An 11,668-nucleotide genomic window follows, 5' to 3' on the forward strand; every position below is an offset into this window, starting at 1 on the left:
ATATATATATATATATATATATATAATATTTATGCACATTTTCAAATAATTTCAGGCCTGTGGGTTCCAGTTTCCTATCCCATTTCGAAGAAAAATAAGGGCTTTGCTGGCACATTAGGAGGTCAGGGTAGTTGATTACATGCGAGAAATCTGAGGTTTTTTTTTTTTTTTATGAACTGCGTGGAGGTGCACTTAGTTTGGTGGACATATACCCTTCAGCCTTCATCAGGTGTCTTTGGAAATTTTGAACTTGGGTTCTCATAATAATAATAATATAAAACAATACCTTAGGAATGAGAACCCAGGTTCAAAATTTCCCCAAGATGCCTGATGAAGGCTGGAGGGTATATCAGTCGAAACGTTTTCACAACAAACAAGATGAGGACAAATATCTGTCAATAATAAATAATGTAAATAATATAGAAATCATTGATGAAACTTTGTGCTGCATCTGAGAAAGTAACAGTTCATGATATATATGTGTTTCTGTATGTATGTGCTGTGTGTGTGTGTGTGTGTGTATGTATGTCTGTATGTATGTGTATATGTATGTATGTATGTATATATGTAAATGCACAAGCATATAAGTATGTATGAACATTTACGTAAGTGTAGATGTGTCTGCATGTATGTATATGTGTATGTACATGTAAATGTATGTTTATGTACTAATGTGTGTGTTCAAGTTGTATATATAACTGTTACTCCATCAAAGGTTATATATATATATATATATATATATATATATATATATATATATGTTCCAAGCACAGGATCTTTGATCATGTCAGTTGCTATGTAAGTACATCTACGTAAATTAAAAAAAAATTATTGCTATGAAATGTCATATTGTTTTAATTGAAATGAAAATAAAATTTCATATTGACACTGACCAGCCCTCACATACATATAATGTGTTTAATAACGTACATAGTGCAGACAGACACATGTACTATGGGTGGTGGTCAGAATTAAAAGTAAAGGTATAAAAATGAAACATATAATGTGTTTAATAACGTACCTAATGTGGAAAGACACACACACTGTAAGACATATACACACTCATACACTCATGCATATACATTCACAGACAGATACACAGTCATATACAAAATGTGACATGGTGGTGGTTAGAAGTAAAAGTAAAAGTATTAAAGTGAAACAATATATCACATAACAATATAGATTTTATTCTTTCCCCTTTATTCTTCAAGTTTTGACACATAATACGGAACCAGTACCAATGTTGCATTGTTTTAGTCCAAAACAATTACATTGATACTCCTGGGGTGTGATAGCATTACCATGTAAAACTTGATTTGGCTCAGCCATTTGAGAATGCATTGGGAGCAGAGAGACAGAGGTATAAAGTATGGAAGACCCTACATACAAAAAAAGCTATGTCCATTTAGGTCCATTTACGTGGGAGCCTCTGGGCAAAGTGTTTAGCGCATGACCATCCTTGGGACATAAGTAATGTGTGTGTAAAGTTGAGAATTGTGGAAATGTATGCATTCAGTGTTCCTAGTCAATTTAATCACTATCATTGGTGGAAATAAATAGACAAAATTCTTTCACTTTTATAAAAAGATTAAAAATGTATTGAAGACCCTACTGATTATAAAACAGCTGATTAATGCAAATGAATAGGAATCAACTATTGTTGGTCCCCCATTGCCCTAGAGGCCCCAATATTGATTTAAAAAAAAATCTAAGTACCCTATGTTTGGGTCTGGGATATGAAGCAGCTGTGTATCAAATTTTAAAGAAATCAGATGAAAGATGTAGAAGTTATTGAGGTACATTAAATTTGTGTACACGCACGCATGCACAGAGAGAGAGAGAGAAAAAACTTCAATCTTATATATATAGGATAAAAGAAGAAAAAGAAAATGGAGACTGGGAAGTTAATAATTGTCTATTATTAACAAATTAATCATTATCCCTCACAGCTGTTTCAATTAATACTCAGTATTATTCATGAGGTTAACACAACCTCTAATTGAATATATATGGTGGAAGCGTTAGCTAAGAGAAATACCTTTATCACCATGGAAGACTACAAACCAAACTTTGCCTCTAACCACAAATACCATCTGATTAACCCAGCTAAATTGGAAATTAGGGTGGCAAGCAAACATATACTGAGAAAAATCAGTGATGACATAAGGAAGACATCCAGTCTCTTCTTATGGCTTAGTACCAGTGAAGTTATTTCATGGTTTAAAGCTAACCAGCATAGGAGGCAGAGCAAGGTTGACCCAATTTGATATAGTGAATTTTTATCCATTGTATTGAAAGGGTTGCTAGCTAAGGTGCTTATGTTTGCTAGGAACTTGACTGATGTCAACAAGGTTAACTATTTATCACTTAGGCTTAAGGATGTAACCATTTAGGGGTCATGTGCAACATTGCACTTCAAACACAAGCCTCATACAATCTACCCTTTAATTGGGAGAATCATTTTCCATCCTGTTTTTATTCTGGTTGTAATGCTCTCAATGCACAGCTGATTAGGTTACCTAGGTAACAGATCCTGTCAACTATTTCTATGAATCCTTCTGAGCATTGGAAATAATTTATTTTACTGCTCTGATTACTAACTACAACTGTGCATCTTCTATATACAATGTCTCTTCTCTTGCAACCTGCCTGTGATCCCATTATACCTTTTGTGCACCCGTTGTTCACATTGAATATATCATATGAAGTTCCTACCTACTCCTTTTCTGCATATCGAGCATAGCAATAGTAGGTTCTTATCTTAGTAGCAATAGTAGGCTCTTATCTTCTCTCCTATTTGCTGAAATTAGTCTGCTATATTTACTCTGAGGCCTTGTGCTTCTAGGTTTTGTTTCTGGAATTCCTTTTCTAAATCTTTCACTGACTTTACTATAGCTACTAAATCATCAGCACATAAGAGTTGCCATGGACAGTTAATCTTAAACTCTTCTGTTATGACTTGGATAACTATAATAAATAGGAATGTGCTGAGAAGTGAGCTTTGATGAACATGCACCTGCATTCTAAATTTCTTCTAAGCGAACTGATTACTAGGTTGTCTCATCAAGACTCATCTTATATATGTTATCATTATCATCATTTAACTCATGACAATAGTTATTTATCAGGCAACTAGGCCATACCAACATAAATTGTCACAGCTGTGGTCAATCCCCAGTGTGTGACAATGATTTTGGTGTATATTTACATCAAAGCTTTAAAGCAAGCACTGTTTATTTATGTAAACTGCCATTGTTTTGACACATTTTTCTTCTTTTCAGTTGGCAGAATTGTGTGTGTGTGTGTGTGTGGGGGAAATGTCCACGTTCCTTGATGATTCAGTGTGAGGAAGGACAAGCATATGGACACTCTTGTGATTGGTATGGTGGAAATGTGAAACTACTTTTATTTCTTTCACAAGCAACTGATGAAGTAATAGTCCATCTCCCACACTGCCAAGCATTTGCCATATCAAAAACGTATTTACTAGTGTCATGTCCACCACAGAGAAGAAAAGTTTCTTATACCATTTCATGAATTTGCATGCTAATTTGGGTGCTGACACCAGTTGAATGGAATGATTGACACTGTTCATCATGTGATTGTATGTCAACACCTCAGTTGGTCTCATAACTCATTTGAGCGAGGTCGTTGCCAGTGCCGCTGGACTGGCTCCTGTGCAGGTGGCATGTAAAAAACATCATTTTGAGTGTGGCCGTTGGCAGTACCGTCTGACTGGCCCTTTTGCCGGTGGCACGTAAAAGCACCCACTACACTCTCAGAGTGGTTGGTGTTAGGAAGGTCATCCAGCTGTAGAAACTCTACCAGATCAGGTTGGAGCCTGGTGCAGCCATCTGGTTCGCCAGTACTCAGTTAAATCGTCCAACCCATGCTAGCATGGAAAGCGGATATTAGATGATGATGATGATGATTTCCAGCCCCATGTTGTTTGCCAGTGTTAAACATATGCCTGTTGCTAAGGATGAGAGGTGGGATTTACTGGATGGCACCACACCCTCACTATTCAATGGTTCACCCTCAGATTTAGAAAATACAGTTTAGAAAAATCTTCCTGCAATATTGATTAGTGCCCACCAAGAACATTCTGAATCACCCCCAAGCACCAAAGTCTTGTTGTGAACCTGGTTGGACATGCCAGCAGGATGCCATGGACTGTTGCCTTACTGCCTCTTTTATGTAACCAATATTTGTCATTGCTAGTGAAATCAGAATAACCCAATCTACTGGGCAAATAATTACTCTCAGTCAACTATTGAGGACTAACCACTTGATGTTGAAGTGGAGGAGTTTGGTGTAGATGGATGTAACAACAAATAACCAGGACTGTAAATTTAATGAAACAGGTGTAGCTGGAAGTGGTAACGACTGTAAATTCCATGAAAGGCCAGAAGAATTAACTGAACGTGTACAAATTTGATAGGAAACTATAGTGGAAATGGTGGTTTAACTGCAGAAACTGCAGTTTTGTATTGTTATGGTGGTGAAGCTTTGAACTGAGTTGGAAATATTTGCATGAAGAATCTAACAAACCTATCAGATTCCTTGAAATTTGCATGGTGACCTCTATTATCGACTCTGTGAGTGATAGTGGATATTTACTTCAACTGGCTCAGAAACTGGGGCCAATAAGGGCTGTGTATACTTACTACATCTGATTTAAAGTAAGTACACAGCATGCATAAATTTGTCAACCGATGTCATTGGGTTAATGTCCTCCTTCCATGCTAGCATGGGTTGGATGGTTTGACAGGAGCTGGCATATCAGAAGACTGCACCAGACTCTACTGTCTACTTTGGGATAGTTTCTATGGCTGGATGCCCTTCCTAATGCCAACCACTTTACAGAGTGTATTGAGTGCTTTTTACATGGCATCAGCAGCAGTAAAGTCATCGAGTAACTTTCAAGATAAGACTCAATGGAGTAGGAAGTAATGTTGAGGGAGGTGGCTTTGTGCAAGGTGATGAGTATGAACAAAGCTACTTAAGTTGGTGGGGGGGGGGGAGAGAGAATGAAGTGGAACCAAGGATTGGATAGGATGAGTAGGTAAGTAAGTTTGCAAGATTATGAAAGGAAAGTGGAAGATGGAGGGGAGGGGGAATGTATTTTTTCATAGCTCCCATGGTTACTGAGATAATCTACTATAATAATGCTGTTGTGTTTATGAATGAGAAAGGAAGGAGTGATAGATGAATAAGGAAGGATGGCATGATGTTATACTTGGTAGTGTACGCTGAAAAAATAAATCAAACAACGTTTCAACTTTGTGTGAGTATATGTGTGTGTATGTAAAAGTGTGTGTGTGTGGGGGTTATGTGAATGTGTGTGTGTGCACGCAATGGAAGTGGGATGGTTCAACTTTGTTCACTTAGTATTTGGGTTTATTTTTTGATTTGGTTGAAACTTGGTTGTTTTTTTTTTTTGTTGGTCAGTTACTTTTAGCGTTTTGACAGAAAAAAGTCATTCTAAAATTGTTTTTTTAACCTAAGTGTGCCCAAACAAGTTGAATGCTTACACAGAGCAGGTTTTACAGCCACATCATCCAAACTGACCGGGTGAAACCGGGCTTAGTTTAAATATAAAGAGCATAGCAATTCCACATCACTAGCCAAACATGTACACCATCTAATTAATCTAAATGATATAGATTATCCTGGGGTATAATAGATTCTGGCATCTCATATCAGGGCCAGCGCTCTACTTGTGAACTGTGCCTAAAAGAAGCCCTCAAAATTTTAGCACATAACTCACCACACTTGCTTAACAAACACAACGAAGCCTTCACAACGTCTAAGCACAAATTCTTCTGCACTTTTAAATTCGTTCATAAATCCAAATTTAAACTTACCCCCACACATAACTCACATACATACCTCCATGATCATTAATACATACCCTTGTACATTGCTTCTATCAGCCTTAGTACCCTACAAGATAACTTTTAATTCTTTAATTTATATTTAAACCTTAACCTATTAAATCCCCTAATATTTAGTTGTAACTCTTATTCCTAGATAATCTAACATTCAACTGGTCTTTCCATTCCTGACTACCTACACACTCATACTCCCATAGCTAAAAATATTTCTATAGCCACTGACCTAAAAATGGATACAAACACCTACTACTAGATTTGCTCCCCAATCCTGCAAACTAGTAGAATAATACTGACACCTATTATTCTCTTTGAATCCCTTTCATTTTACATTTTTTTGTATTTTTTTTTATGCTATCTTCTTTTATCTCCTCCTCTCTCATTATTTACTCTTATTTATTTATCTTCTTGCTTATTTTTGTACATTATATTTTTATATACCTTATTTTATCCTTCATACTAATCCTTGCTTTCCTACTCCACTTCCTGTACCTCCTGCTTCCCTATCAATACCTTCCTCTCTTTCTATTTATATTTCTTTCTCTTTATCCCTTAATAGCTACCTCTGCTACCATTCTCTTATGAAACTTTGATATGTTTGCATTTATCTCTGGATATTTACACTATTAAGGTTATAACCATACATGGATTTACTCAGGATTGCACCTAAAGACTTATGGACTAACATCGAAATCGAACTAAATCTGTAGACTGGCACCCATGCTGACGTCTCTTTCATTGAACACTAAACTCGGCTTGCGAAGACCTGTTGGGGCAAGCGAAAGCGAAATCGTGATGGTACCTGTACCAGTGGAGCACTAAGAGCACTGTTCGAGTGTGTTCGTTGCCAGAGCACCAGCTGTCTGGCTTCCGTGTCGGTGGCATGTAAATAGCACCATTTGAGCGTGATCATTACCAACGTCGCCTTCTTAGCACTTGTGCCAGTGGCATGTGAAAAAACATTCGAGCGAGATCGTTGCCAGTACCGCTGGACTGGCTCCTGTGCAGGTGGCATGTAAAATACACCATTTCGAGCCTGGCCATTGCCAGTACCACCTGACTGGCCTTCGTGCCGGTGGCACGTAAAAGCACCCACTACACTCTCAGAATGGTTGATGTTAGGAAGGGCATCCAGCTGTAGAAACTCTGCCAAATCAGATTGGAGCCTGGTGCAGCCATCTGATTCGCCAGTCCTCAGTCAAATAATCCAACCTATGCTAGCATGGAAAGCAGATGTTAACGATGATGATGATGATGATGATCTACACTACTGGAAAGTTGAACTGTGAACTTTTATGCCTCTTTTTTCTTCTTTTTCTTCAAGTCTTTTCTCCTGTTCTCCATGTCATTGTTTCATTAATCTATACCCTTCACATTTTCCCTATTTGTCTCTGATGACGGAATATCCCATACTTTGGAATATCCCAGAAACAGCTGTAAAACTTTGAATTTTTCCAAAAATAATAACATATATGACTTAAGATGTTTGTCTTGCCTTAACATTCGTTGTCCTCTTTAACAATTAGTTTATTTTTTGAAGTTTTAAAATGACTTTGTTTTATTTACAGATGGCTTCAGAATCAGAGAAAACCCCGGAGAATAGTAAATCAGAGAAAATACCTGAGAATAGTAAATCAGGTGATAAAACTGAAGATATAATACCAGAAAAACAAGCCTTAAACCCTACCTCTGACGGTCAACATGCTATGGTTATGGAGAAAAGTGTTGGTTTATTCAGTGCTGTTGCACTGATTGTAGGAACAATGATTGGTAGGTAGTTTCAGGAGTCTTCCTTCTTTACACTTAAAAATATGCTTTATTTCAGAAATTACTAAATCTTGCTTTGGCTTGATTGAATCCATTATGTAAATTTATGATGTTATATGGAACATTTGACTGTTCATTCAGTGAATACAGAAATATATGCATCTATTCTTTGTTCAATCTTAGAGTTCTCAACAAATTTAAATTAATTCTATTTAATGCAAAACCTCAGGGAAAGGAGTTTCAGATTAAACCAGTAATTACTAATTTATTAAGTATGTGTAAAAAAGCTGAAAAGTTTTTGTGGGTGGGGAGATGAGTCACTGCTATTTCTAGATGGCAGGAATTTATATCCCCGCTAGAGATATAAGCAAGTGTGCATTTTGCACCAAAAACTTATATGAGAATTGAGTGTCCATCACTGACAAGATCAAGGAAGGTTGAAATCACGTGATCTGGTGGTCTCAGTGCTGGAAGTGGCAGGGATTTATCTCTTTGTTAGAAATATAAGCAAGTGTGCATTTTGCACCAAATGCTTGTATGAGAGTTTCTCTCATAGTACCTACCACAGTATAGTTTATTCTAACAGTACATCCATGTCCAAGTGGGGATAAATATTACCCTTCAGTATTAATACTTCCCCTGTCACTAATATATATTTTTTAACAAGTTCATTGGCTAATCGCAACATTAGTGCCTCTTCTGGCACTGTTTTTCTATATATCACTGGTGAGGAGATGAGTCTCTGCTATCTCTAGTGGTTGAGCATCCCTCATTGACAAGACCAAAGAAGGTCGAAATCACCTGATCTGGTGGTCTTGGCACAGGAGATAGCAGGGATTTATATCCCCGCTAGAGATATAAGAAAGTGTGCATTTTGTACTGAAAACTTATATGAGAATTACTCTCATAGTAACTACCGCAGTATAGCTTGTACTAACATAACATCCACCTTCAAGTGGGAATAAATAATTTAATGAATGTACTGGGTTGTTAGATAAATCCCTCCCCCACGTTTTTCATCAATAATTTTAAGAAAGCAGTCAATGATATATCAATAATATAGTCAATAATCCTTCGTTATATATGACTTCTTGCCAATGTTCCACTAGCTTGTCAGTGCCTTGACAGCAGAAATCACTAGGTCTTAATTTGAAGAATCCATCAAGCCACTTTTTCAGTTCCAACTTGTTGAATAAAACACCTCACTGACCACTGGAGAACAACTGATAAAAAGGCGATCATCTGAAAGTGCTTTTATCAGGAGAATTTGGTGGGTCAGGTAGAACTTACAAACCAACCTCTTGAATAGCATTTTGAGTAAAATTAAATATGTCAGGGCAAGCATTGTCATGTTGGGTGCTTTGTGGCATTTGTTCTGGCTCTTTGTGTTCTGAGTTCAAATTACAAAATGGTAAGGAAACTTGGGAGGATGACTGTGTAATGAAAAGATTAGGTAATATGAGGTATTTAATTAAAGGACAATGTTCAGAACATAAGAGACACCTTAACCAGTCAAAGATGAGGCATACAGAAGAACGAAGGGTAATACCAATGGAAGTCTTCTATGATATATTTGAAGTGCCAGCACCAAGAGATACTGAACTCCTTAGAAGTAGCTTCAGAAAATGAAAACAAACTGAATATCTGGAGGTAATACCTAAACGGAAAAGATATTAAATTTAAAGAAAAAAAAAGTGTGTTAACAAGAGTGTTTAGTTCAACGAAAAGAAAAAGTGCTGTGTGCAACGAACACAATACTACCTTAAAAGTCGGGCAACAATTAAGATGCAACAACTAAAAAAAAAAAAAATGAGAGAGAGGTGTTGGAAATAGAAATAAAAGAAATTTACAGTAGTCAAAATTTCAAAAGGGGAGATATTGTGATGAGAGTTATGATGCCCCCTTGCGAGAGAGAGACTGGTCTGAGTGAAGTTCATGTTAGTTCACAGTGAAGTTGGAAGGTGTCAATTGGTTAGTTCACAAGGAATATTAATTATTGGTTTGTAAAGAGATTTATTAGTTCGTTAAATTTGTTAAACTGTTGTCCAGTTATCTGTAACAAATTATGTTACAACATTCTGAGAGAAAGGTCTTTAGGAACATCTATATAGCAGGACCTAGCTCTTGTTGAGCCTCTTGACTTAAATTCCAAATGTGGAAGTAAAGCATAGGGTTAAGAGACCTCAAAGTAACTCTTGGAGAGACAAATTTGAGAAGAAAGAAGACAGAACTCTACTGTCATTAGAGAAATGGCTGTGCTTGATACACTATAAAGAGACAAGTAATATTTCCATAGAGTGTACCTAACATAAATTATCAGTGTGCAAGATGTCTGATAAGATCACAAGCCAGTTGAGAGAGGAAGTCCTAGTATATAGCAGAGGTTCAAGAGTAGTAATCACAAAGAGCATCATCATCCATAAAATAAATTCATTGAAATGTTTGAAGTGCTACCAAGGGCATTTGATAAGCAGACTTGTTAGAGCATTGGACAAAATGCTTTGGCCCTTTATATTCTATTTAAATCCCATCGATGTCAACTTTCTCTTTTCATCCTTCTAGGACAGATGAAGTAAATTACCATTTAAGTACTTGTGTGGATATAATTAACTGATCTCTTCCTCCAAATTTTGGGCCTTAATCTTGTATCAGAAATTATTATATTCTTTTTATTTTCTGAAATAATCTGTTAATTTTATTATTAAATGTTTTTGATTGTAGGTTCTGGTATTTTTATATCTCCTAAAGGAGTATTGATTGGAGGTGGCTCAGTGGCTCTGAGTCTGATAATTTGGTTTTTTTGTGGTCTCTTAGCTACTTTAGGTGAGTTTTTTTTAATCACATATTTAAATTTTTTAAATCTCTTAAATATTATATATTTAAGTCTTCAAAAAATATTTTATTACTACAGTTCCCATGCCCTCGATAATAACAGCAGGTGTCCCTCTTTCAAAATTCACTCCAGTACTGTTCTGACCTCATCTACAGAATTCATATATTTTCTGTCCAAATGATTTTGAAGACTGTGGAATAAATGATAATCAGATGGGGCAATATGGTAGGTGGGGCATCATTTCCCATTCACACTGCTCCAGCCTTCGGAATATCATCCTTGCTGTATGTGGCTGAGCATTATCCTGATGGAAGAACATCTTATGTATTGAAACCAAAGATGGTTGTTTTTCTTCTAGTGCTGACTTGAATGACCAAATCCAAGCTTCTCTGCTAGTTCCTCAACAGTTACGATGGGATTTTGTTCCACCAAGGTTTGCAGGATGTCCACGTCGAGCTCTACAGATCTTCCAGGATGAGGCTTGTCTTCTAGGCTGTAGTTTCCAACTTGGAATTTCTGGAACCACCATTGACAGTGGCTTATACTTAATGTCTGCACCACATATACTGCATTAATATTCCTTGCACTTTCCATTGCATTGGTGCTTTTATTGAACTCATAAAGCAAAATATGCCAGATATGCTCATTTGTCACTTCCAGTATAGCTTTTAGAAAATAACTGTTAAAATGGAACTGCATTCTTTAAAACTTCCACTAAGAAAAAGAACAAGGTAAAATTACTACCTGTTTTCATAGCAAGATGATGCACATAGTTTATCTTGTCACCTTTTATAAACTTTTGAAAATTTCTCTTATTTTTATATATATATATATATATAAGTTCCTAATAATAAATTACCATTGGATTTTTTGCTGAATATTTAATTTTCTTTATAGGTTCCCTATGTTATGCTGAACTAGGGACTGCCATTCCGAAATCTGGTGGAGAATATGCATATCTTATACATACCTTTGGTGCATCACATCCGACCTGGGGTCCAGTACCAGCCTTTTTATTTGCTTGGTTAGCAATGTTTGTCATACGACCAGGAATGGTATCGATAATGGTGATGAGTCTGGGAACATATGCATCAAAACCATTCTATGGTGACTGTGAACCTCCGGTTGTGGTTGTGAAACTTATTACTATCACTGTATTAGGTAAGTATGT

The 11,668-nt window shown here is 36.5% G+C and overlaps 1 protein-coding gene across 3 annotated transcripts in view; it reads left to right on the forward strand.

The window, feature by feature from the left end:
- Positions 1 to 11,668, forward strand: part of LOC106867619 (b(0,+)-type amino acid transporter 1) — a 72,556-nt gene that overhangs the window by 28,798 nt on the left and 32,090 nt on the right. For all 3 annotated transcript variants that reach the window (XM_052966542.1, XM_052966541.1, XM_052966540.1), the window contains exons 2-4: positions 7,466 to 7,667; positions 10,386 to 10,487; positions 11,395 to 11,658. In XM_052966542.1, coding sequence (XP_052822502.1) covers positions 7,466 to 7,667; positions 10,386 to 10,487; positions 11,395 to 11,658 — 568 coding nt within the window. The remainder of the gene's footprint in view (positions 1 to 7,465; positions 7,668 to 10,385; positions 10,488 to 11,394; positions 11,659 to 11,668) is intronic.

Source organism: Octopus bimaculoides, chromosome 3 (genome assembly GCF_001194135.2).
Source record: "Octopus bimaculoides isolate UCB-OBI-ISO-001 chromosome 3, ASM119413v2, whole genome shotgun sequence".
In the NCBI taxonomy this organism is placed as follows: domain Eukaryota; kingdom Metazoa; phylum Mollusca; class Cephalopoda; order Octopoda; family Octopodidae; genus Octopus; species Octopus bimaculoides.